Below are 27,958 nucleotides of genomic sequence, written 5' to 3' on the forward strand. Positions count from 1 at the left end.
ATTAGAGATTTTAATGCTGTTAAAAAAATGTGTTCACATATTCTAATACTGTTCAATGCAATGCAAAAACATTAAACCGGTAAATGCTACATTCATGCAGCTTTAAAGTTGATGTTTTTCATGTTAAATAATTGTGTTTAACCCAGGTGTACCTTTCAACGTTTTAATGAAATAACTTCTTTGCAATCTTACACTGAATCAATTGAGTGTAAGCTGCTTGACTTTTTACAGTTTATAAATGCTTAACACACAGGGGAACAAGTAAAGGAATCATCCAAGAGAAAAGCATTTATTTATTATCAAAGACCATATTCATCGAATGAAAAGTCATATTTCACTTTTGCAGTGTGTGGGGGGGGGTAAGAAATCAAGTCTCCCACTGACTGCCCATGCATCAGACTCAGACAGCAGTGTCAGCAGGTGACACTGTGTGTGTGTGTGTGTGTGTGTGTGTGTGTGTGTGTGTGCACGTGCGCGCGTGCGTGTGCTGGTTGTTGGAAAGCTTACAAGGAAAAAAAGGTTGTTACAAAAAAAAAGAAGGTGGTTACAATATAGATATAAAAGCAATATTTCTTAATGTTTCTTGCCTAAATAGTCAACAGAGGATGCATTAGTTGAGTAATAGGAAAGCAACTTTTATTTAAAAAAGAAACATAAATATACCTACAGGAGTTAGAGATTACTGTAAAGAAACAAGACCCTACAGTTGAAGAAATTGCATAATTAAGATCTGCTTCCAGTCAAAAAATTATTTCAACAAGCCACGATGAGTTCCTGTTTTCCCCACTAAACTGACTTTAAGTGCCAGAGTCACATCAGAAATAATCACTGTAATGGATCATAACATTTAACCATTGTTTGAACGGTTTTCCTTCTAAACTAACCACTCAACACATTCCGATTCATTTAAAACTATCCGAGACAATGACTTGTTTGACGTGCAGTAGTGAATGTTAGTCATGGCTTTGTTCAAAAGCAAAAGTTTGCAACAACAATAAGGTTTTAATCACTTCAGAGCATTCTCAACTTAACTACAGCTCAAAATATTCTACCCCTTGGTAAACATGTAAATACAAAATACTTGTACATTCGGTTTGAACATTACGAGAATTAAGTTAACATTCGCACAACAAGCATTCAGCTACTAAGAAAGAGTTAATGCTCCATTTAAAGAGGATTTACAGTAATATTCAAACTCAAAAAGGCTCAGGGTCACCATTACCAGTGTTGTTAGAACAGGACATGATGTGTCACTCAAAGCTTCTGAAATAATTACTGGAGAGATGCATGATAAATCTGTGATCAGTTTGACAGCCAAAGCTACTTACAACATCATCGGTGGAGACGAACATCTGGGTTAAAAAATACTTGAATTCAATTCAAACTTTAATGTGTCAGTTAACAGTCCAGCCAATAATGCAGATTGCACACGAGGAACCAGTGCAATACGGGCACTTCCTTAAATTATCACGCGCGCATATGAACGACCACACAGGGAGGAAGTCCGGAGAGTTTACAGGTCTTCCCTTAGTCAGTGTGTCTGTCTCAGTTTCCATCGTTCGGTTCAAGAGGATGAAGAATCAAGACGTATCGTGGAAAGAACAATCGAGGATTGTACTTGTTGGCGTTTGTACTGTGTGTAAAGTATGTGTACATGTCCACATGCACACAGATGTACTGTGTGTGTCCATCTGAAGGGAGGAGGATGTGTGTGTGTGTGTGTGTGTGTGTGTGCGCGCAAGTCTCAGGAGATGGTGGAAAACTCTTTGAGCAGGATGTCCTGACTCAGTGTGTTCAGAGAGACATTCTTCCTCACATTCAGACTGATGGAGCGCACCTGGAGACAGAAGGACATTTATTACCAGGTCAAAGAGTGGAAATTAGACTTTGTCCATAACTTAACGTACCCATATAAACACTAATCAATTCATCAATCGGTGTAAAAGAAGCATTTGATACAAAAGTCCAGATAAAAATGTAACTTTAAAAATATAATTGCTGGGCGCCCGGATGGCTCAGCTGGTAGAGCGGGCTCCCATATATAGAGGTTTACTCCTCGACGCAGCAGGCTGGTGTTCGACTCCAACCTGCGGCCCTTTGCTGCATGTCATTCCCCCCTCTCTCTCCCTTTTAATTTCTTCAGCTGTCCTGTCAATAAAGGCCTAAAATTGCCCAAAAAAGAATCTAAAAAAAAACAGCGGGACTCTGCGGGACTCTGCTGGTGGTAATTTCTGTTCACTTTCTATTAGATTAGAAGCCATTTTCTCAGCTTTAACTTTGCACAAAAGCCCTTGCTAAAGTGGCCCAAAAAAACCTTTTAAAAAAAGTAGACTTCATTAAACCCACAATACATTGCTCTCTGTCTCTTACCAGCTCCTTAAAGAAGGCAGCCTCTTTGGGCTGCTCCGAGTATCTCTCAAACTGGTCCAAACCATCCTGCAGTTTGAGTGTCAGTGTGTCATAGTTGGACCGAACCACCTCCAACACCTAACAGGGTGGACAGATAAGGGAAACAGAAAATTACCGTGTTGCAAAACTCCATGAGACAGAGTGGTTAATGCATCGCACAGTGAGCACTTCACTTGAATAGTCACATACACAGTCAAATATTAATTAGTGTTTAATACTTCATTACATCTTTATTCATGAGGGATCATAATCTGGTTCTATCTGATTCCTCCCCCCACGCATTATTTCCAGTCACTAACTGCTAACTGTCAGAGTCACCTCTGTTATAAGGGATGCGATTGGTCGTTTGGAGAAAGGGACACATACGCAACTTGGATTATTTTTAGATATTGTTTTGCTTTCTTATTTGTTTTGGCACTCTTCTCCATAAAATTGTGCACCATTAGCTAGAACTCTGTTTGGTTTATCTAACATTGGTTGTTCATGTTTTGTTTAGGTTTTATCTTCAGACAAGCAGTCTGGTCTCGAATCTCAAACAAAATGGAGCCACTGTGCGTGTATCCATCTTCTGTACCAGTGAGATTTAGTTAGTTACTTACAGACTTTCACAATGTCATTTTTAAGTGTGTACACTATGGTACTACGTGCACAGGACACACATGCCTGAAGTCCAGCTGAGATAAGAAGGTGAGCTGAAATCAGAGGTAATTACGCAGAGATTCTCCACACTTCCACCCCTGCCATTCCCCCATTCAGCCGTGAAATAGCCCCTAAACAGACCTTTTCCATTCTTTTATTAATGTCCCTACATCACTCCACACAGCATGAAACATGCACAATGAGACGCTTGAGCTGCATTTCCCAGAGAAGCTCTATAAATACGCACACACTACACTCAAACAAGTCCAGCTTTTATCCAGATAAACAAACCGATGTTAACTTCTACTTTTCAGTGCATGGACACACAACACATACATATTCTCCCTTAGCTCTGGTAGCATCTGAATCATATTTTTTTTTTATTTATCAACAGAGGGGAAAGCATTCTTCTTTTATTTTTTTCTAATAGATCTACAGCTCTGCTCAGGGGAAAAAAGTGCTGTTTTTATTTCAACATCTGATGGTTCACTGATAAAAATGTCATACCGATATCTCGCTCTCTCTCTGCCTCATTCTTCCTCACAGCTCTCATCACCATCCTCTCTGAGGAAATGTGAAGGTAGGTTTGAACATTAACCTCAAATTAAATGTATTCATTTTTTTCCCCTTACTGGTGGAGAAGGGAAAGGATGGAAACGATGAAAGGAGGGGGGAGGGAAAGGGGGAGAAAGCGTGAGCTCTGACAAACTGATTAGAAGCAAAAAAAATAGTAAAAAAAAAAGTAAATGCAGAATTAAAGAATAGTCAAGAGACGACAGAGAGACAACATAACCTTTACCACATGCTGTTTAAGCAAAGACAGGGATGATAGGCGTTTGGTTCAGCACACACTCAACTCTGCTGAGCAACTTTCTGCATCACTAAGCAGATATGATTTTGTGCGCGCGGTTGTCATGTTTATCTTGGAGCGTGGGCACAAAAGCAGCCTTGTACATGCTGAAGTGTGTCTTTACTCTAATATCTTGTGTGTAAGAGACAGGCAGACAGACAGAGAGCACAGCAGCTCGTTTTAATGCTGTGTTTCTGGAGGCCATCCATCTTCTAGTTAACCTGTGGGGAACGAAGGCGTTGGGAGTGCAAGTGGTTAATATGTCTGTGTGTGTGGAGCACTCACTGTAGGTCAAAAGAAATGCAAGGTTGGACACTATTTAAAAAACAACGAGAGAGAGGAAAACAAAGAGCTTTGAATCTCTACCTCCGTTCTGCCCAATAATACGGGGGGTCCATTTGCTGTGAGCATTATGTTGTTCAGCCTGAGGTAAGAGTAACTTTTTTTGTTTAGTTGAAAGCTCCTGATGTGGTTCACTCAAATGTCTGCCCTTTTTTATGGAAATCCAACCTACATTTTATGAATTCTGAAACTAGAAAAGTACAAGTTCAAAAGAAGCCTTTAAAAAAATATAGGTTTTGCGCATTGTTCATTTATTGGACAGGCAGCAGTAGGGAAATGAGGGGGAAAAGGACTGTATTTTATCATTTATAGTCATAAAAATGATTGCTGGCATGAGAGCAGAACAAAATAAAGAACTTCAATGAAATACTGTTACTAGACGTGAAGATTTTGGAATAAAGGCCCTGTTTTATTCATTCATTTATTTTTGTAGAAACATCAGGATGCCCTATCCCAAACAAGAATACTTGTGTTAAGCCCTTGAGTCCAGATCAAGGTTTTGTCCCCCATCTAAATCACATTGAGTGTCTGTCTGTCGGGATCCACCACCTATATTTTCCTACATAATATAACCAGAGGTGAACTAAGTATACATTACTATTTGAAAAGATTTAAAACAGGATGTTTGAAGATTTTTGGAATAAAGGCCCTGTTTTATTCATTCATTTATTTTTGTAGAAACATCAGGATGCCCTATCCCAAACAAGAATACTTGTGTTAAGCCCTTGAGTCCAGATCAAGGTTTTGTCCCCATCTAAATCACATTGAGTGTCTGTCGGGATCCACCACCTATATTTTCCTACATAATATAACCAGAGGTGAACTAAGTATACATTACTATTTGAAAAGATTTAAAACAGGATGTTTGACAGATGAATAGCTCAGCATTAAAAAAATATCTCCATCACAGGTGATCCTATAATATATTGCACAGTGCTCAACAGTGGTTTGTATAATCTTTGTGGAGGTGAGTGTCAGTATGAAAAGGTTGTGTCAGATGGTTTGGACACGATGTAGACAGCCTCTCATTGAAGCACTCTGTGTGGATATCTTCATTTGATCTACTGTTTATTTGTTGGTGCTGCTCTGCGGTTTGCTCACTCAAACCCCACCGTGTTAGTAACAGCATGTTTTGGGCAGCTGACGTAGCTGGAATGTGATGTGTAGTGATTAGGGCTGGGCACTAACTCGACCAACGTTATAACAAGGGAAAAAAGCTTAGGGGGGGTTGTTTGGCTCGAGGTCAAGGTGCAAAGCAGCCTAGGGTGAAATTACTCCGAAACATCACTTTAAGTTCAGTGCACTGAGTTAGTGTGTGACACCCTTCACAATGTTTATGTTCTGAGACGTTTGTCAAAGATGATGATAGTGATTTATTGCATTGCCTTACGTGTGATAAACAATGGATTGGAAATGGATCAGGATGTATATAGTCACTACCAAAATTAGCTTTCGAAAATAAAAATAAACATTCACTACTGATCATGCAAAATGGCTTGATTTCTAGATAAAATAGTTCCATAGATCACCTAGGAGAACTACTAATGTTAGAGAAGACTGCTCAAAACTTATTATAAAAACAAAGTTACTTTATCTAATGAGAGGGGTGTTAATAACACTGCTGGCTGCTCATAGACACCAAAGCCAACCTCTGCCTTCCCTCTTTGTTGTGAATAAATCTAGCAGATAAAAGCGAAGAGGTAATGGGGGAGTAGAATGACCAAATCCATCACTCTTATCAGCCTGTAAAAAGGACTCTTCCAGTTTATTTGCTATTCTCACCGACTTGAAGTCTTAAGTGGAGCTCATAACACTCATATCAGTGAAGTTCAGCCTTCTAACAGACTCATTTTTTCCACTAACGATGAAGGAATAACTCAGCGTAGTTGTCCAGTTGCTTAATGACTCAATTCTCAGTCTGTGTGTTTGTTTTTGCAAAACAGTGGGATAAACTGTCTCTAAAGAGTGGCTGCAGACATCAGAGGAACTGCAACATGTACGCTACAAAAATTATACACAAAAATCTACAATCAGAATAATTCTTAAATAAAAGTTTTCATTTTAGGGTGAAGTTTCCTTTAAAAGTCCAGCGGCAACCTCCGGGCCCGAAATGTGAAGCCAATCTAAGTGCCTCAAACCTGCATTCATTCTAGGGGCCAACAGAGGGCCACTCCACTTGTGGCAAAAATAAGTCTCATTGTATATTTATTACGTCAGCAAATAATTACCTAGCGATTTAATAGTCTCAATCGCTAGTTTTCCTTAATACAGTATGATGTTCAATAAGTAAATTATGGTCCCATTTATTTTAAAATTGACAATAAAGCAGGGGATGCTTTAGGGCGTGGCTACCAAAAATTGCTACCATGGCAACCTGTCAATCAGGATAGAGTCTTAGCAATGCTAACCATGGCATTGTCTACATTTAAACAGCCCTGAACTGGTTTCGCTGTCCGTGTTTTCGTCTTAGACCTTTGACCCTCTCCCTCTGTTTTTTCACTTTATCAAAGTTAATTGTAACCTTTTGGTCGCCCAAAGTGTCTTGTTCAACGTTCAGCGGGTGCACCTTGCTAACCAAGCTAGCGCTAGCAATAGCTGGTAACTTAGCATTTAGCTTAGCGCTCCTCCCCAGCTCCACCCTCTCGTCCATATATGGTCACTTGTGGCCCCCAAAAAACAAGATGGCGACAGCCAAAATGCCAAACTCGAGGCTTCAAAAACGGTAGTTTACGAACCAATGGTGAATACGGTGTTTGTGTGTGTCTGTGCACGGGTCTGTGTTTAGGAGAAAAACTATGAAAGTTGTTGCCATTTCAGTGTGTCCAGAAGTGACAGCAGCTAAAATGTGTATATCACCACCTGTCATGTACAGTGTAAAAAGCTTCATGTTTGTTGTGAACATGGTCCTCCCACCTGCCTGAACTGGGTGCAATGAATCAGCCATGATGAGCTTTAAGCTCAGTAGTGTATGATAACAACTGCTCTTCTAGGTGTCTTATCCCAATAAGCAGTGTTGGGGAGTAACGGAATACATGTATCGGCGTTACGTATTCAGAATGTAAATTATGAGTAACTGTATTCCGTTACAGTTACAATTTAAATAGTTGGTATTTAGAATATAGTTACATTGTTGAAATCAATGGATTACATGACGATACTTCTCTGTTTCACGAGTTTATTCACTCTCTGAATTCACACTCTGCAACTCCATGCATTTCCCAGAAGCCCCAATATGAAATGATAGAGGTAGAGATGGAGCCGGAACCGGCACAACAGAGCCAGTGCAGGAATGCGTTTCTATCTTGGAAATTCAAACAGCATTTCACATTAAAGAAAGAGAAGGGAGAACAAAAGATAACTGTGCAGTGCAACCTCTGCTTGCCAGCAACCAACCTCCTTTCAGCGTCCAAATTACTCCACCTCCAACCTGAAGAAGCATCTTAAAGTAAGTTTTTTTTTTTTTTTATTAGCCAAGGGTAGTCGTCTGCTGTAGTTTTACTGGTCACCTTGCTATTTTATAGTTGACGTGCAACTTTACATTCTCCTACATGCTGATTTACTAGCCCCAGAGCCGTTGAAAGACTAGCCCCGTTTGACATGCTAGCTAACGTTAGCTAAAATTAGCTCGTGGTAGCTTAGACTGCGGTTAGATTTTTGTAGTATGCAGTTCGGGACTACAAATACAAAAATCTATCTGCTTGTTTAGGTACACATTCAGCCAGTTGGAAAGTGGTGATGGTGGTGAGTATGTGATGGCCGCATTCCTACACCTATAAAATGCAATTCAATGTGGAAGTAATCCAAGTATTCAGAATACGTTACTCAGATTGAGTAACGTAACGGAATACGTTACAAATTACATTTTTGGGCATGTATTCTGTAACGGAATATGTTTTGAAAGTATCCTTCCCAACACTGCCAATAAGCGATGTCTGAATCATCCATCTATGCCACATAACTGTAACTACTTCTTGATGAATAGGCATTCTTTCAAAATAAAATGCAGTGAACCCCTCAACCACCTTAAAGTACTGAGTGGTTTCCATTGTGTTCTAAAAAATTCATAAGATTTACTTTTGAAATGACAAGAGTGATGTTTCGCTGGAGTTACACCCAAATGGCCCCAAGATGTTGCTGAAGTTCATTTTTATTTACATGCAACTTTTAGTCAGAGTGTAAAAGGAGGAAAAGTGTGTTTACCTGTTCTTCTGACAGCTGGGAGATGTGGTTCACAGCAGCGTATGACTCAATCTTGGGGTTAAAATGGTTGACGATGGCCCTTAAAGACAAAAACACAAAAACATAAATATATACTGATTTGATTACAGCAAAGACAACGTCGGCCGTATTGACGGCAAAATAGGCTACAGAATATTTCATTCTGTATTGACAGGTGCAATATTTGAAAATCTAAATTATAATCTAAATTACATTTATATCTGCATTTATGTCAAAACCTAGAGACTTTCAAACATCAAAATGTAATTCATTAAATGTATTCATGTCAAAACATATATAAACATCTTTTTGTATCCTATTTTGCCTGGAAACGCTACGTACTACAAGCGTCCCCTGAGCTAAAACGGCAGTGGTCGGGGCAAGTTTTAGAGTGCCTTTGTGCCTCTTAACAGACACAAAATGTAATTAAAATGTCTGTGCCACATGAACATGGCCCTTACGTATCAACAAGATGCGTTTTCAACTCAGACATTGTTTAAATTCACCTACCCTGTCTTGATCCTGCCGAACTGCCATTTTAGCTAAGGGGACGCTTGTAGTACGTAGCTGCAGCTTCTCCGTGTTACCTGCACTGATTCGGGTTGGGTTTTTTTTTTTTCTATCGAAAGTACTCGCGTAGCTATAGCGATCAAGATTAACGTAAAAATTGGCCGGAATTCTCCTTTAAGAAGCAAAGTTCTAAACAACAATTTCAATGCCTCCTTCAAATTGTGTGAACACACCAGGGCATTTCACATGTAAATTCAGAGGCAATCTTACTTAGCATTAGCATTCATTCCCATGAAATAAACTGCTTTATATCTCAAATAAGTTGATGCAATAAGCACAGCTGTGAGACTTATTTTGTACCGGCTTAGAGTATGTCATATATCAAATAAATTATAGTGACAGAAATGCAGACATTCTGCGAACTGGTAATTCAGTTGTCATTTATGCGTGGGAAGCCGCCGTGAGGAGAAATGGACTGATGTGAGTAAAATGGAATTGGTCCTTTCCTTTGAGTTAATTTCAACACTGTCTCTGTGGGTTCTTTATTCCTCTCCGACTGATTCATCTATTCTTTCAAATATTACTCTTTCAATCTTCTTCCAACCTAGCCTTCCCTTCAACCCCTGTGGTTTCCTATTCAAGCAGTGGAGTCTGCTCTGTCAGGAGGCAAGTTGAGTGGGTGAATCCTCGGGGAGTATCCTGCTCGTACAGTACGCTCATGGTACGCTCATGCCCTCAGGGGCCTCCAAGCCAGGGTGACCTCAAAGGATCATCTCCTCAGAGAAGATGGAAGAGCAAAGGAGGATTGCAGGGGGGAAATGGTAGAGGAGAGAACAAGTAGAGTATGTGTGTGGACTGGTGCAGGGTTGGGGTGGAGGAGATAAAGGCTTAATAATTATTGAATAGAGGGGCCTGGGGGAGGGAAAACTTCACTTTATTTTGACCTTCTCAAACACATTCTTTTTTGCGATTCCCTTCAATCCAATACGACTCTTTTCTCCTTCTTAGAGGATACAGTATTTGTGTGTTGCGAGTGTGTGTGTGTGTGTGTGTTGTTGCAAGTGTGTGTGTGTGTGTTGCGAGTGTGTGTGTGTTGTGTGTGTGTGTTGCGAGTGTGTGTGTTGTGTGTGTGTGTAGCGAGTGTGAGTGTGTGTGTGTGTGTGTGTGTGTAGCGAGTGTGTGTGTGTGTGTGTGTGTGTGTGTGTGTGTGTAGCGCGTGTGTGTGTGTGTGTGTGTAGCGCGTGTGTGTGTGTGTGTGTGTGGAGCGCGTAGCGCGTGTGTGTGTGTGGTGTGTGTGTGTGTGTGTGTGTGTGGCGCGTGTGTGTGTGTGTGTAGCGTGTGTGTGTGTGTGTGTGTGTGTGTGTGTGTGTGTGTGTGTGTGTGTGTGTGTAGCGCGCGTGTGTGTGTGTGTGTGTGTGTGTGTGTAGCGAGTGTGTGTGTGTGTAGCGTGTGTGTGTGTGTGTTTTTTTTACCGAACATTGATAAGGGCATGTGTGACTTTGCTGGCTGCCTCCTTCCACTGGCCCGTGTTGGTTGATACTCTCAAAACTGGAGGGCAAAAAATAACAGATAAAAACAGAGTTAAACGCACACATACAACAACACTTTCACTCATCTATTTTCATCTGTCAGGTTTAGGGCAACAAAAGGAAGCCTGAACAATCAAATGTGTAAAATTTGTGAGAAGTTTTGTTGATGGTAGCTCAACATTGATCGGGAAAAATAAAGTGAAAACACTGGAATTCATTGGTGAAATTAGAAACAAGTAACTCCACCTCCCTTAATGGTTTTTATTTTTTTTTTACCAACTTTTGTTTGTTGATGGCTATCATTTGAGATTTGAATAACAACTTTTATATGACAATTTACAATAAGTCAGGTTAAACGCTGCAGTTTCCACTAACATACCCATACAGTAGAGGTTGTCGAAGACCTGGTGCATTCGTACAATTTCATAGTACAGCTCGTCGTAGCTGTTGGAGGTGGGCAGGAACGTGTCACCGTATGTTATAAACATGTTGAACAGGTTCACTACCTGGATAAAGAGAAGCACATTCCTTTTTTAGGGGAAATCAAATGTATACTGCATCAGTTTCTGCATATACAGCCTCTTTGGTCTCCTTTTAAAGACTGATAAAAAGAGTTTAGACTCTTGCGTGCAATTACAGCCGTACACACAGCTGGGCTACAAGATCTATCACTGATACAGCATCTGGCTCTTCCCTTACTACATATTCATACACACATCCCTGTGAAACTAATTTCTATTGTGGACTGTACTCTGTCGAGGTCCTGTCAGCATGTTTTGTGAGTGAATGTGTGTTGCTCACCAGTAAGGCCAGATGAAAGATGTTGTGCTTGGCCAGCAGTGTCGTCTCATTTGACAGCAGGAACTTGAGCAGGTTGATGAGAGCTGTGCAGAGGGAGACATGCACACATTACTGAATTAATCTGGACTGTTTGATAGTCGTCTCCCAGCAGAGGCATATGGCAGCAGTCTGCTTTCCTCAGTTAGCTTCTTTATTAAGGTAGATAATGGAAACACAGGGGGGGGGGGGGGCTTTTAACACCAAATCAAGTTCTTTCACAAGCTTTAATAGAGGAAAACAAAACCTATAAGAAGAACCAAAATGTGAGCACACACAAACACACAAAAAGCTTTTAACAAGCTCCAACACAAGCTGGAACAACAACATGCTAAAAGAAGATATACAGATCTATTGCTTTAATTTTGCTATTTTTTTCTCTCCAGTTTCATTTCATGGTATGCTATTATCACCACCAGGAGGAGAGGGTCAGTGTTACTCAGGGAATTAAGCTGATTTTTAGTCTGATTAGATAAATCTGCATTGAAATTTTACCCAATTATGTGTTGACCGGGGTGAAAACAAGGCCACCAGGATGGATTGTGCTTTCTTTAGAGACTCATTATCCAATCTTAATGATGCAATACATTTCCAAAACAACCCACCCAATGACTTTAGAGGGAAATTGGCTTTGTTTTGAAAAAGCAGTTAACTAGTTACTCTTAAGGTGGTGCCGAGCAAATCAAACATGTTTCAGGTATAAATTATGCATGTGGTCTCATGAAACTTCATTTGAAAAGTGTCATAGTCCCCTAGGAAAGGTTTCTGCCTGCCCTGTTACGCTAATTAAAAATGAAACGAGAGAGAAAGTGAGGGATCTTTACCTGACCAGAGCTCTCTCCAGGTGTAGTGTAACCTTATTCTGCACTTCTTCTGGTAGCACAGGAGTTTGTGGATGATCTGCACACAGCGCCTGCACAGGAAATGAACACACGGTGATGGAGCTGGTTGGCGGATGAGACTAGAGAAATGTGTGTGTGAAGTTCATGTGTCCTCACAAGTATAAATCCATGGGGAAATCCTTCATCATATGAGTGACAATAAACTCCACCATCAGATCTAGACAAAAGGGTACAGACAAAGATAGAGGAAAAAAAAAAAAATGATGCAAAGAGAAAGAGTTAAATTGCACAAACCATCAAACCAAGTTCAAAAATCATATATCGGCTGCAATAATGCAACATTAAGGGAAAGAGATACAGAGCAGATGAATGCATCAAGTTTACTTAAAGTAATGTACACTGTATCATCATTCCTCCTCTTTAAAATAAAAATGTTGAAGTAAGAAGAAGTCAAACACAGCTCTGACAGCTGTGGTTGTAGACTGGTGAATGTTACAACCTTCATCAACATCTGGTTTGTACTGTAGATGTTATCAATGGGAAAATCACACTAAGATAGATCGGAAGTTACAGCTAACTAACTAGGCTTCAAAAATAATAATAAAAGTCAGAGTTACACCCCCCCCCCGACTCCCTCTTGGCGATAGACCCCGACCGGAAGAAATGAGTTTCAACATTGTACGATCTATTATGTCCGCCTTCCGCAAACCCTCGTACGTTGACTAAAGCGGTATGGGAGAGCGAACTGAACACGACTATTACGGACCAACAATGGGACCTGGGTCCTGCTCAACTGGAAGCTTTCCTGGCCCCCTACACACGACTGTAGGATTAAAGAGGTGCTCGACAATTTGAAGCTGGAGAAGCTTAGATCTTCTTTGAAAGGCTTTATCTCGACATTCCTAAAGATGTGGAACCCTTTCCTAGAACTCGTTGACTCCCTCAGCTTATCCCCTGATTTGGAGGACTGAGCTCCTTCTGAACTGCTGCAGTCAACGCCAGCTGTCTCTCCCCCCCCCCTTTTTGTTTTCTCTCCTCTCTCTTTTATTTTGTCTATCTTTTTTACTTTTGAATGTTGTGTCCTTACTGGTGTGTGTTTGTCAGTGTGCATGGGTGTGTGTTGTTTGGCCCCATTTGGGACCTGTTATGGGTTGGATTGCGGGTGGGTGGGGATTTGAGGGGGAGTGACGTATCTGTTCCTCTGTGCTGTGTTTAACTTGTTCGTTAAGTTGTTATGTTAAAATAAAAAAAATAAAAAGTTGGAAAAAAAACACACAAAAAACCCTAATCAGAGTCACTCCCAGTCAGAGTATATAGTAAACAGTTATTAATGTTCCTCATACCTAGAACAGCACACACCAGCGGCCGTGAAGGGATGTTCTTGTCCACCGCTTTTTTTCTGTGCCTCATGGGCTGAAAGAAAACACAGAATTATTATTATTATTATACAGTAAGTTTGAAAATGTGTATGAATATATTGTACTGACTGAAACACAAAGTATCTTCTAGAAGCCTAAATAAGTTAATTTCCGCTGCAGAACATGTGACTATTTGACTTTTGAATTTATTCTGTCATTTCCGTGTCCTTTTTCACTCACAACCAGAAACTCACCATTCTGTGGAGATTGACTCTGAAGTTCATATTGTCATCATGAAGAAAGGCATCAGCGTACTGGTCCTATGACACACAGAGGAGAAGTTAGAACAAAGACAAAGTGTGGAGGGTGCAAATGTTGCAGCGGTGTGGATGTTCCTACCTCGGCTATGCAGGTGAGGATGATTAGGCACAGTCTGGCACTGTTGAGGCGATGCTCATCTGGAAAACACACAGATATGAGACTTATAGAGGTAAGACAGTTTTGCTTTGCATGTTGCTCTGTTGCTTTGGGAGTGACTGAAACAAATTTGTCACTGCTGTCTAAGACAACTACGTGAGGACACACTCTGGACAGAAGTGAAGAAGAAAAAGTTAAAGGTCCTATGACATGCTGCTTTTATATAAGCCTTAGTGGTCCCCTAATACTGTATCTGAAGTCTCGTTCCCGAAATTCAGCCTTGGTGCAGAATTATAGCCACTAGAGCCAGTCCCACAATGAGCTTTCCTTAGGATTAGCATTTCTGTGTCTGTAGCTTTACATGCTATTGAGGAGGAGAGAGGGGGGGGGGGGGGGGGGGCAAGGTGGAGGGTGGGGGTGTGGCCTTGACCAACTGCCATGCTTCACTTGTATTCAAGCCATGATGTCTCTCTCTTTCTCATGGGCGGGCCAAATTCTCTGGGCGGGCAAAGCAGAGAAAGGGGAAGCAACCTTTCCCTTTATGACATCATAAAGGGAAGATTCCAGATCGGCCCATCTGAGCTTTCATTTTCTCAAAGGCAGAGCAGGATACCCAGGGCTTGGTTTACACCTATCGCCATTTCTAGCCACTGGGGGGGGGAACCATAGGCAGGCTGGGGGAACTCATATTAATGTTATAAAACCTCATAAAGTGAAATGATCATGCCATGGGACCTTTAAGAATTATAGGAAGGGAGGGTGAAAGAGAAAGAGAAGGAGGACATGAAGGCCTCCGTTTACCTTTAGTATCCTGCATTACAATGGAGGCGTACTTTAGGAAGGTGATGAGAAGGTTGCTGGTCTGCAGGTTGGGATCCAAGGGCAGCTCTGGGTTGTTCATCACTACGCAGCAGATACCAAACTTCAATCACTGCAGATAAAAATTCTAACCAATTTTTTTTGTATAGTTATTATGGAGAAAGAGGACATGTATGTGAAACAGAAAGAAAGACTATGATTATGATAAATCAAACTTTTAAGTCACACAACGTGTGGTCAGTTATTCCAAAAAATAATGACGTCCAAAAAACCTGAGCCTGAAGTCCACTGTCTAAAAATGAGAATAAAAAGAGATGTTGCCCTTGTTTGGGCAGATGGAGTGCTCATTAGGCAAATAACAGCATTACAAAAAGCAAGTCTCATTACTGTAGCTACTGTAGCTTGCTGTGTTGTGTAGACAAGAATCTTTGTCCATTAAAATAAATCTCTGCTCGCTGAAACATGCAGCTTGTTTCATGGATATATGATGAGCCGTCATTTCTATCCCCCCTGCTTCCCCGCAAACCCTCATTTGTTTCCTCCTTCCTGATAACGCAGCAGGGCCAAAGGATGATTTCACACTGTCAAGAAGCATATCATCCCATGGGGCTGTACTGTAGAAGAAAAAGATGTGTTCCTGACATGCGATTGCAGGCAAGTGTGGAGTGGGCCCTCTAAGTGCTAAAGCTCCCATGACATGGCGTACTGTACCGCACGTTGCATGTGAAACATTCATCAGTATTTGAAGCTGGGAGTTAATATTTTATACAGAAAATGGCTTTTAGGTTTGAAGCGATGGTGGGAGAGCTGGCCTGAAATAGAAACATGCACCTTTTACCAGTTACAGCGCGTGTGCATGCAAAATAACCTGCTTTTGAATGTGCTGGCCATAACCACCTTCCATGAAACCTAAAGTGACAGCCATGCTCTCAAGTTTAAAAGATAATATGTGCTTGGGATGGTGCAATACTCTGATTATTAAGATGTCATAAACCCACATTTGAAGTGTCATTTACTGTGTATGAGCACCTCTCTTCAAGCAGATAACCTTAAAAAATCTATTTAATATTTGAAAAGGCTGCTGGTGTGCCTCTGTGTGTCTAAGTGTAATCTCAAGGAGTTTTTTTATCCTGGTTAAATAAAGGTTTGAATGAAAAAAAAAAAAAAAGAGTGTGTCTGCTCAAAGCAAAACAGCAGAGCTTTTCAAAATCCTTTACTAACCTTAACCCATGAGATCATAATTTTCAACTATACACTTAACCATAAAGACTTACATCTAAACATAACTTTTACTACATTGCTTAAACCCATTCTACTCTGACAGGTGAAACCCAGATTTACCATAACCCCTGCTGCGATCTGCAATTTCATGTGTCACTGCTTCTTAGCTTCATCTCAGCTCCTCCAAGCTGGAAAAAAGAGGCTCCACAAATTGACATGAAGGCAGAAGTAGAAAAGTAGACCCTGAGACTTGAGATCTTTTCTAGAGCCAGACCGATATTAGGCATTTTTCCAAACTATCGGTATCTGCATTTATAATGGCCGATAAATGAATATTTAAAAAATTAAATAAAAACGGACGAAACACCCTTCAACCATGTTATGAGTGTTGGCGTTGCATAGTTTGTCCAACAGAGGGCGCTCTACAACGTCCCTGTTGGCAACACTATGATTTTATTGTTCAAAGGACTTTAAGTTTTTTAAGTATTTTTATACATTTTATTTATCAGAACTTTAATATATTTTGATGTTCAGAGGAACATCAAAATATATTAAAGTTCTGACAACAATTTGTTGTGACAATCAAACAAACAATATTTTTAAACTGCATTATCATATTTTAGTGAGGACTCATAAATAACTACAAATAACTAATGTTAGGGAAATCTGTTTGTTTTGTTACGCATTTCTGGATTTATTTTATTTATTTTTTTATATATATATATAATCGGCCGATATATATCGGATTTTTAAATCACCAAATATTTGTATCAATATCGGCCTTAAAAATCCTTTATCGGTCGGGCTCTAATCTTTTCTTTCAAAAACCAATGGGCATCACAGACACGACATCCCTGTTTTCTGCAGTCTATGTCACCCCAAATAAAATCATGAAAAGGTGTAGGACTTACTGTCTAAGGAGGGAGGCGTAGTGCCAAGTGGTGTTGTAGGTGTGGTTGGAGTAGGGGTGGTGGGTGTGGTTGGGATGTCCATCTCAGGATGACTCTGTTGATGGACCAAAAACACATTTGCGAAATGTCATTCATAGTGAAAAGCTGTACCGTGTCCCATAATGTAAAGATAAATGCAACAGCAGGCTGGGCAGGAGAATCAAATGAGAACTGAGAGAAAGGAACATGATGCCATTTACTGGAGACTGGAAGATTAGTGTTTACTTCAGAGAGTCATCGCTGCTAATTCATGAGATTTGTATGTAATTACAGCATTGCAAAAAGCAGCGTAGTGGCTTAATGGCCACAGAACGGAAGTTAGTCCAGAGGCGCCATTTGTGGCTGCCGTCCTATTTGCAATTGACCCATCCTCACCATTCAGTTAGTTACTTAGGATGGCTTTAACACTGGATTTGGGTGTCCCAACAAGAATGAAAAAAGTAAAAGAAGCAGTAAACTGAATGATGTTGGAAGTGATTTTCACATCTCATGCACCTTTAAAGAAATATAAGCTAATAGCAGCGCAACATCAATTTCATCAACTCTCCAGTTGATGTATAAGATCTACAGATAAAATAATGCAATGAAAAAAAATCACCGTCTCCTGCACTATTCTAACCACTGCCTTCTAGTTTTGTCATTATTAGATGTCAAATCACATCAATCAGAAGATTCAAAGACAAATAAATAGAAAACCTTTTTGCCTATTTTTCACAGCAACAGTGAAGAAAAAAAAAAAAAAAGCTTTGAGAAATGTGTTAACAACAAACAATAAAGTTGAAAATTACAATACTACTGACTTTTCATAAAATTCTTATTTTCCACAGTGCTCTTAATTATTGTAACTGATTTGACCCATTGTAGATTTCAGACTATGCAGACCATTAACAAGCCTGCAAACACTCACCCACAAATAAATGATCTATAAGTTTTTAATAATATCAAAAGACAGGAGAGCACACATGTACACTAGGATAAGAATGAATGTATCTTACTTGGGCTAATACAGTGATGAAGTTGCGGTTAAGGTGCACAGCCTCATAGAGTGCCAGCAGAATCGCCTCATTGGTCCTTGAGAAGAAAGGGAAGAGAGACGTCAGCCTCATTCTTGAAGTCAAATCTCCAGATGTTCACATAACATTACACCGGGCAGGGGAAAAGCTTCAGGCTTTAATCCAGTGAAGCACAAGAAACAAGTCAGCCTGCTGTTTAAAATGTATTAACAATTGCTTCATGTATCAGCAGGTCACGTTATTAATTTGCTGTATCATTAACTACTGCATAATGTATGTAACTACTAATACCTGAGAGATTCTTCAAAAAAAAGTAAATATCAAATAAGTATGACACTTAAATGCTGGAACAAAGTACACAGAGGTCTACCATTTTTTTTTTTTTATAAGAACAAACAAACCGCGTTTTACTGATAAATCGAGGTTCTGACAGATGCTAAATACTAGAGATGCACCGATTACAACTTTCTAGGCCGATTCCGATTTTCTTTGAGTTAGGCCAGCCGATACCGATTTTAGCCGATTCTGATTTCATTTTTTCTAACCACTTTACAGCACACACAAATATTTATTTTCTATCTTTTCTTTAATAGAACATTTTGCACAGAACATAGAAAACAGTTTGAACAGATAATGGATCACTATAAAATAGAACTAAATAAATTATTCCTGGTGTGGGAAATTCACACACATCTAAAGTGCAATGTTAGAACCATTTCCTTCTTTTCACATCCAATATCCAACAAAAAAAAAAAATGTGATTTTGGTTTTTGGTGTCGTCCCTACACGCCCTACTCTTTCCTTGCAGGTGTTGCATATTGCAAACTTGTCATCTTCTGCACACACGCTGAAGAATTTCCAAACAGCTGACATGTTGCAGGTTAATTCACGAGGTTCCCTACATGTGTAGGAATAGCGCGGACATGCGCAACACACGGCGGAAAAGTTGAGAGAAAGGGAAAAAGAGACTGTGCTGTCGCGTCCGTGTGCGTGCGTGCGTGCGTGCGTGCGTGCGTGCGAACTGTAACTCATATAACTTATGTTGTCAGTTAATTGGAGCACTGACCGGCATATGTCAGACTGACCTGCCGGTCGCCGGTCATGGCCGAGCACGTGAAAACCGGCCAATTCCGGTCACCGGCCGGTCTATTGGTGCATCTCTACTAAATACTCTATGTCACATACTGTACACTGTATGCTAAGCTCTACTCAACAACCTCATACTGTTTGATTACAGTTTGGTTATGGTTTATATACTATTACAGCAAATATGTTCATATTTAACGTTTGATTTCCAACTGCAATCTTTTAAAATGATAAAACCCAGGACAAGCCAGAAACACTGCAGCTGTAATGGATTCTCTCATTGAAGGTGCAGAGAACAATGCATTTAAGTTTGACTGATGGGTAAAAACTTAAAATCCCTTTGTACTTACTGTACAGAGAGTTTCTCATCAGCGTCAGCTATAAACATGCTGCCCACCTGTGGACAGAAGAAGGATCAAGCTATCAGCAAATGCGGTTGAAAAATACATCCTAATGGAAGAAACAGCAATCTATTAAAAATATATCTACTGTAAGAATATGAAGTAAGAACAAGATCCTACCATACTAGTGAGGGTAGAGAAGAACCCACCCTGGTGCTCTTCCTCTTTGTCTTTGTACTGCCTAAAAAGGGAAAAGAAAGACAATGACAGAAAGATGGAAGTAATGAAAAGGTGGAGAGAATGACAAATAAACTGAAGACAGGTAGGGCTACACAACAGCAGAGATATCAGTTTTCACTCAGACACAGCACATAACACACATTCAGCCAACATCTCCTTCTACTCGCCACAACCTGTTATCTAAGGGACATTTGCTTTATACACAAACACAATGAACTGTATGGAGCCGTCATCCATCACTTTGATTTGTCTGTCTACGCACACGTGCCGAAGACCTCCTTCATGAACAGCATTTTAATTTCCAAACCTTGCCTCATCCAAAAAACATTACAGACTGCCAAAGAAAACTGTCAGATATAAATAACTAAAAGTATAAAGTGGCCTGCGTTTTTTTTTTTTTTTTTTTTTTCAGAATAGAAATAGAACATTTTGTGGGAGACATCAAACTAAACCGATGACGCCAGCGGCCTCGGCACACCGCGAACAGCATCATTAAAAACGTGTTTTTGACACATGGACATTTTTAGATCTCACCTGTTATATTCTGTCAGAGCTTGGTGGACAACCATACCCATTCCCTGGAAAAGAAAACATCCAGTGTTTCAGTCAAACCTTTGACAATCTGCTTGACGTGAAGGCCAACGCCTACGTCACACTGGCTATTTATTATTCGGCATTTAAGAAGACAGTAAGTAACGATATACTTACATCTAGTGTTGGCTCATCATCCACAATGGAGAGCTTCACAATGTATGGGTTCACAGACTAACAAACGAGGAGAATCAGTGAAATTATAGGCCATTAAATATTTAAAACAATTATTGAAACTAATACTGAAAAAAAAGAGGGCAATTCTCTTTTCATTGTTTCTCCTAGCTCAAGGAGCTCATCTGCATACAGGCTCAGGGCCTCTTACATACTCCATGGGAGGCAGTGCAACTAGAGATGCATGGCGCTCAGCTTTCTTTGGAACAAACAGGGAAGCAAAGCCTGTGTGATTCTGGATTCAACAACTCCATCTTTATTAGTTGGATTTTTAGCAGTATTTTTCATGCTGCAGCCGCACCTAAAATAAAGACACACTTCAGCCATTTTACTAGAGAAAATGCTCATTGTGTTGCTGCCCACTTTGCTTACAAATGAGGGTGCATCCTCCCTCCTCATCCCTTTATCCCCTCCCACGCTGCCAGACTTCGAGGAAACAACTGGAGAGGGAAGGGAATTGGAAGTTATTTCAGAGAGTATGATTGCTTCTCTGTCATCGAGATGTAGGACAAGTGTCTCTTTGATACCCAACATATCCTAGTTTTTATGTTCATCCGGTGCGAGAAAAAAAAGTCATGTTCAGCTATCACAAGCGCAAATATCCTTGCTGACGTGTTCATTAAAGAACCTGTTTCTTCAAAGTATGCTGATTTTATTCACCTGAGCTTTGCAATATTCCCTTTGTGAAAAATAACAGGCCAATTAAAATATTACACTCTCAAACTCATTATTCCCTCAGGTGTAGGGAAACTCAAATTGAGAAGACTTCCTAAAGACGACACACCTGGACTGTGCATCCTGTACTAAAAAGAGACTTCTAGAGCTGCTTCTATTGTATCCTCTAAGGTTGAGACAGTACAGCAGCACAAATATCAGCTTCCAAGTCATGGCAGGAAGGAAAGATAGTGAAAGAAAGGGGTACCGACCTCTGGAGCTTGTGGATCCACTTTAAGTATCTATTCAGTGACGCCCGAATGTAAAAGATAACTACACCTCCCTGCTGCTCAAAAGGCTTTTCTACTCGCCAAGTACAGTTCCATGCGAGTATATGTACACACCTCATATTTCCTGTAGTTGACCAGCAGGGCCAGAAGGACCACAGCATCATAACCATGCTGCCCTCTACTGGACACATCTGACAGGATCTGAGGAAGGGAGAGACGAGAATAGAGATGACCAAATTGTGAAGAAAGACCGTTTTGAAATCAAATTTAAATCCCTGAAAAGTCTTCCGCTAATCACATACCTGTAGAATGGCTTCAAAGATGCTGTTGATCATCACATATTCCAGTATGGTGTTCTGACTAATATTGTCTGTTACCTGTAAACATATTATTTTTTCACATATTTGTGATGTTTAGCGTGTCTTTAAACAGCACAACACGCATTCCCCAAAGCCTATCACATTATAATTCATCTTGCTGTTTTGTTATGTTCTGTCTCACCGTCACCAGGCACAGCAGCAGTTTCAGACAAAGGCTCTTCAGACTCTCTGAGCCATCTCCACAAAGAAGGCTGTCCAGTCTCTCCATCAGGTCCTGCAGGGGACACAAACACAAGACACGACATGGATGAACACGATTCATTTCTTTCACTCCTTTCTTCTGCCTCTCAAGGTTCCCCCCCTACATACCTTCATCCTTTGCTCAGCCTTGTCAAAGCCCATGAGCATGTTGATTATGTCAAAGCCAGACGTGGACTTGTTCTTCTGGTGAACCCCGCGGAAAAGTGCACAGAGTGTCTGGGGAGAGAGGCAGAGGTGCACAGGCGTTGCTAAAAGAGTGAATACTGTGAAATGTTTCACATAAAATGCATCTCCTCAGTGCTATTATGGCGACAAAAAAAACTGAATCCATGAATCGGACGAGCCAAAATAATTAGTTAAGCTCATCAGCATACTTCAGGTGCTAATGATGAGCTGAAAACATGTGCAATGGAACCTGCAGGTAAAAATCTAGGTGGTCCTACTCAGCTTTAGTTACCTGCAGGGCATTGACTACTTTGATCTGGTGCTCCTCTCCCAGAGCCTGAACACAGTGGTGGAACAGAGAGTTGATGTTGTCCTGGATCCGCTGAACTTCCTCCCCATCTACACTCTCCAACTTTGACTCCAGGTACTCTAGATTTACCTGGAGAAAGGACAAAAGTACAACAACAAAAGTGATTGAGTGAGGAAAAGAAATATTGAGGTGCAAATGAAGGAATACAGTACATGCCTAAGAGTGGAGGATTATTAGGAAGTTATTAGGTGGTATTCAACTGACAATTTCCCAATACACTCCTGTCAAAACACGAGTGTATTGGGTATGGTTGCACGATACTGAAAAAATGTGATATTGCGATATCGATCATAACAAATTAAACAAGTTTTCTTACAAAACAAGGTTCAGCGTTCATACGCATTTTAACCAATACTTTTCCATGACCTTTTCAGCAAATTTCTATGACAATGTATTCCTGAAAATGTCAGTCGACATTATACAATAAGAAGAAAAATCTGTGTTAAAGGGGTGATAGAATGATTATATAGGGTATTTTACACTGTTCCTTAAGGTCTCCTAATAGGGTATGTAACATTGGTTGGGCTGAAAATTGCCCGAATGCTATTTTATTAGGCCCTTAACTACCCTGTGAATATGGCTCTATTTGGAACAAGAGCTTTTCTTCTAAATATGGTATGCTCATGAATATTTAGATGAGCTGCGCGCTGATTGGTTTGAGCGAACCCCATAGAAACACATTGGAGACGAGACAGCAGGTCTCATATTTCAGACACTGCAAAGGTATACATTGTTTGAGACTTTTTTAAGCGAGAAATCAACTATATAAAGCTCAAATATGGGCCGTTTTACGAAAATGTATGGCTAATTGCAAATTCAGTAAGACGTGTCGGACTTTAGGAGCTCCACACAGTGACGAGAATAGGGATTTCGTTAGCTGCTACTGTCCCTCCAATCCTATGTTTACAGATCGCAGCTAGTTAGCTTCACTTTCAGCATAATTTGAGTATATTTACAGTTTGAATTTCATCATGCCACTTATATAACATCTACCCCATGGTCTTATAAAGCTAACTATGGTGTCCGATTTCAATTTAATGCATTTTTGTTAACATTAGGGATTTCGTTAGCTGCTACTATCCCTTCAATCCTATGGGTAAAGATCGCGGCTAGCTGCAGGCCCTGGAGCTCCATCAGGGCCTCGGCATTTTGTAGTCCAGTAACCCAGAACCGGTGACTTTGCGCGGGTATGGAGCGCCGCGGGCTTCCCTTCGTGACGGAGATCCAGCTAGCTCACAGCGAGTCTATGAAGTAGGACACGCCGGGCGGCGAGGCAGCACCGGCCGCTGTCACGTAGCCTGCTGAGTTCCTGCTGAACTGCGACACACAGTCGGACAAAATTTGCAATTAGCCATCAATTTTCGCAAAACGGCCCATATTTGACCTCTACATAGTTGATTTTCTCGCATAAAAAAGTCTCAGAAGTGAATTTAGTAATTAAATAGCGGACCTCTGGAGATCTGCGTGACCTAGCTAGATTTAGAAGACTAAGCTGACCTCAGGTCAGTGGTGTAGCCTATGCAAATGTTGGGGCGTGACAAAGACTAGGATTTGGGATGCTTACGTCAGCTTCCAGCTTTGTTGAGATTCGCCCGTTTTCAGCGGCAGTTTCAAAATGTGAGATTTGCAGAGGATAGGGATATCAATGGGATTTTGAGCTTCTATGTATGTCCTATTTACCCTCCAAACTGTCGTTATTCAACTATGACAAGGTAAAATCGGTTTTGCTTTCTATCACCCCTTTAAAGTTTACCCTCAGAGGTTTAACAACAAAATGAATGACAATTTATGTGGTTCATAGTGGGAGTCGTAATATCGCACCCGAATAGAGCGGTGAGGTTAGGACGACGTGAAATATACTGTGTTAAAAAAAGATTCCATGACCTTTCCAAAACTTTCTGGGTCTTTTTATGTTTCCAAAACCTTTCCAGGCCTGGAATTTGCATTTTTCAAATTCCATAACTTTTCCAGGTTTTTTCAAAAGCGTATGAACCCTGAAGGTTTATTTCAACTGGCGGTCATATTGGACTGGTACAACATGAATAAATAAATAAATAAGGACCATGTCTACAGAACAGGACATGTTTTACTGGTTCTACAGTATAAAATATATAAATAAAGAGAACAGGACACAACTTTTCTTTCTCTTCTCTGATTCGTTCTGTCTTGTTGTCTCTATCTATTTCTTCACTTACACCGTCACTCTGTCGAAATATGCACATACTTCACGTGGTACGCTCCATAGGGTTTGTCACGTAGTGGACCCGTGCGCTGACGTGCACTAACCTGTGCAAGTGGCACGATAACTGGCCAATGAAACATGATCATTATAGTGTTTCAAGCGGGCTCTAAATCAAACACAACTAAGCCACACAGCCAACGGACGGGACGCAGCGCTCCACAAAATTGCAAACTAAATATTGCATACTTATTGCGACACTTTGGATATATTGCGATAGCGATATTGAGTCGATACATCTTGCACCCCTAGTATTGGGGACAACCAAATTAGAAATGTGGCGAAGCAGAGCAGCTGCACAGTCTTTGCAAATCAGACCACCGGATGACTTTCGCAATCCTATAATGTGAACTGATTTGTGCACATCACTAATTCCTCTTTATCTTTACATACAGTGTGTGCTATCTCCAGCCACAAATATGTAATGATTATGTCGCTGAAAGTGAATATGGACATCAGTGTCATTTTTTCTGTACATGTTGCCATGTGGTCTCCATCTGGAGTTTTTAAAAAGGGCTAAACTTGTAGCATTAACATGTTCACCTACATGTTACCATCACCTAATTATTTCCATTTTTCTTCACACTGTCACAAGTTGCATACACACATATGTTTTACTGCTTCAATATTTTGGCAGACTGTATTGTGAATAATTACTGATATTATCCATATGTCTCAGTTAGATTTACTGCTACCATTGCTGAAACTTTGCACACCAAAACAACACAGCGAGTTCTTCTTTTATGCCAAACACATTTCTACTCAACAAAAATATTGTTCTTTGTCAAGTATTTGTCTCTTTCACTTTACCTTCATAAGAAACAGCTCGTCCCAGAAGCGAGGGTTGTTTTTGGCTGGGTCTTCTTTCTAAATCAAAGAAACAGACAGGGCTTGGTTTACACTTGTGCACAATTTTATTTCTCTATTTCAATTTACTTTCCATCACTGACACTTTCCATTGTGATACTCACAGCAAAAATCTCATCATACATCAGCACCACCTTCTCTTTCAAGGGTTTCTTAGAGGATGACGTCCTCCTCAGCAGCCCTGCTTTCTTCTCCAGCTGAGACATGACTAAGTCTGAGGAAAGAGACACACTGAGCTAGGTGAGGATGAATGATGTTAAGAAATGGCATAAATGACCAAGATTCATTCTATTCTATGGATTTATTAAAGCCTAAAGTGGACAATCTTCTATATTTTTGTATAGAGAGTTAATACCTACCGAAGTCAAATTGTATGTATGTAAGTATACTTGGCCAATAAATCTGATTCTGATATTTATGGTCCACAAAAATCCCAAAACCTACTGTTTTCAGCAACAGATAGACACTTCAGTCATGACTGCTCTCTAAATTAATAACTCCTTTTACTTCATAACCTACAGTAATTGGCCAGGTCACCAAAGGCATAACTATATACTAGTGCTCAGAGTGACAGAAGCACTGTGCTTAGATTGTTTATAGTCGACTGGAGAAGTCAAAGATTTCAGTCAAAGTGAGTGTTGCTAATGTTAGGCAGGGCAACAGAAAGCCGACTTGTCCCATTCGATCTGAGAGGTCTGGATGGTTCATTATAGCAGCAGATCAGAAACATCAGTATTTTGGCCCTAAACCATTTAGCGCTTTTATAAACCAACAGTAGTATTTGGAAATCAATACTTTGACAGTCAGAACGCCAGTGTAGAGACCTCAGAACTGGAGTGATGTGATCTAGCTCAGAATGCAGCAGCTAGGCTTTTCATTTAGGATTGATTTTAAGATTTTACTGACACACACACACACACACACACACACACACACACACACACGTGTTTGGGGTCACTTATACATTTCCATTTCACTCCATTATAGACAGAACACCAGCTGAGATCAGTTGCATTGTTTTTTTAATCAGGGCAGCAGTTTTCAGATTACATTATGTGTTCAAATAATTGCAAAAGGGTTCTCCAATGTTTTCTCAGTTAGCCTTTTAAACTCATATCAGATTAGTAAACAGAATGTGCCTTTGGAACATTGGATGAATGGTTGCCGATAATGGGCAATGTAGATATTGCATTAAAGATCAGCCACTTCTTTCTACAACAGTCGAGAACCCTTTTGCAATTACGTAAGTGACCCCAAACTTTTGACCGGTAGTGTATGTATATGTATGTATATGTATATATATGTGTGTGTGTGTGTGTGTGTGTGTGTGTGTGTGTGTGTGTATGTATATATGAATGTCGATATATATCTGTATATGGATTGTACATTCAAACACCAAATTGTATATAGTTACATGGGAGTGTTCCACAGTACGAAGGGAAGTTGACATTTGCTAAAATGTATGGCAAATGATAGAACAGCTAACGATAGCTAACCTAAGTGCAAGTTGGGATGGGCTACTAGCTCCTCAGTTAATATTTGCTAGCTAGCTAACTGACCCATCGTTTGCTAACTGGGTTCGACTGACTAACAGCGACGTGGATACGTTAACAAGCAGGCCTTTTTGTCGACACTAGATGAGCACTTAGCTAGCTAGCTAGTTTATGAGCAGTGAGGTCACCATACGTAAATCTACTAAAATGTTCAGTTTTCGCAGCTAAAGTTACCTGTTAGCTAGCTAGCTAAGTTAATGCCTGGTAGACAAGGAATTGTAACATTGATTTAGCGTAAACGTTAGCTATTTTATTTCAGGGTGCGATTATTGACAACATTACTGTGTTACATTATTTAGCTAGGTAGGTACAGATTAGTTAGGAGTATGGTTTGTTCTTACCTCAATTAAAGTATTACAATTAAAAATGTAGTTCATGAATCCTTGTGACAACACTAGCATCTGCTAGCATAATGCTATCAATAGCCTCCTATTGGTCGTCAGGGTCCTAGCGCCCCACATGCATCCGGCTTGTGAGATGCGTCTGCTTTCCGCAGCAATCTTGGGACGGACAAATGACCCGTTGTGACAAAAGGAGCATAGAAAAAAAACTGACTTTTGTGCTGCTTTTGGATGTTTCTGCGAAATAAATGCCAGAATAACATTTCACGAATTAAAAGGTTGTTTTACAATATTTCACTGTTATGGAGGTGTGGAATTTAATATAACAAGAGGTAACGTTACTCCTTCTTTTAAGATAACGTAAAGTTAAGTGACTCTAATGATACTATATTAAGGCTAAAGCTAGCTTGTGTCAGGTACATTATCAGTAGCAGTAATTAAGATGCTGAAAATGATGTGCGGCAGCTCCGGGGCTGAACTGCAGTTCCTCGAATGGCCACTTGAGGGGAGTC

General features: G+C 40.3%; 1 protein-coding gene across 2 annotated transcripts; it reads right to left on the minus strand.

Annotated features, from left to right (window-relative positions):
* Positions 1–275: 275 nt before the first annotated feature.
* Positions 276–27,557, minus strand: armh3 (armadillo like helical domain containing 3). 2 transcript variants are annotated; one of them, XM_078277004.1, is made up of 26 exons: positions 27,447–27,557; positions 25,657–25,766; positions 25,496–25,552; positions 22,369–22,515; positions 22,020–22,127; positions 21,832–21,924; positions 21,633–21,707; positions 21,445–21,531; positions 20,330–20,386; positions 20,156–20,199; positions 19,562–19,622; positions 19,391–19,437; positions 17,937–18,012; positions 16,903–16,996; positions 14,753–14,854; positions 13,934–13,992; positions 13,789–13,854; positions 13,520–13,589; positions 12,333–12,393; positions 12,159–12,247; positions 11,299–11,381; positions 10,877–11,003; positions 10,441–10,516; positions 8,441–8,519; positions 2,371–2,487; positions 276–1,837 (listed from the first exon to the last, which is right to left on the minus strand). In XM_078277004.1, exons 2-26 carry the CDS (start codon positions 25,756–25,758, stop codon positions 1,745–1,747), a joined length of 2,070 nt encoding a protein of 689 aa, XP_078133130.1. In that variant the 5' UTR covers positions 25,759–25,766; positions 27,447–27,557; the 3' UTR covers positions 276–1,744. The 2 variants fall into 2 exon arrangements, with proteins under 2 accessions (XP_078133130.1, XP_078133138.1); XM_078277012.1 differs by having other exon boundaries at positions 25,657–25,783; positions 27,447–27,550.
* Positions 27,558–27,958: the final 401 nt, after the last annotated feature.

Source organism: Sander vitreus, chromosome 2 (genome assembly GCF_031162955.1).
Source record: "Sander vitreus isolate 19-12246 chromosome 2, sanVit1, whole genome shotgun sequence".
Classification (NCBI taxonomy): domain Eukaryota; kingdom Metazoa; phylum Chordata; class Actinopteri; order Perciformes; family Percidae; genus Sander; species Sander vitreus.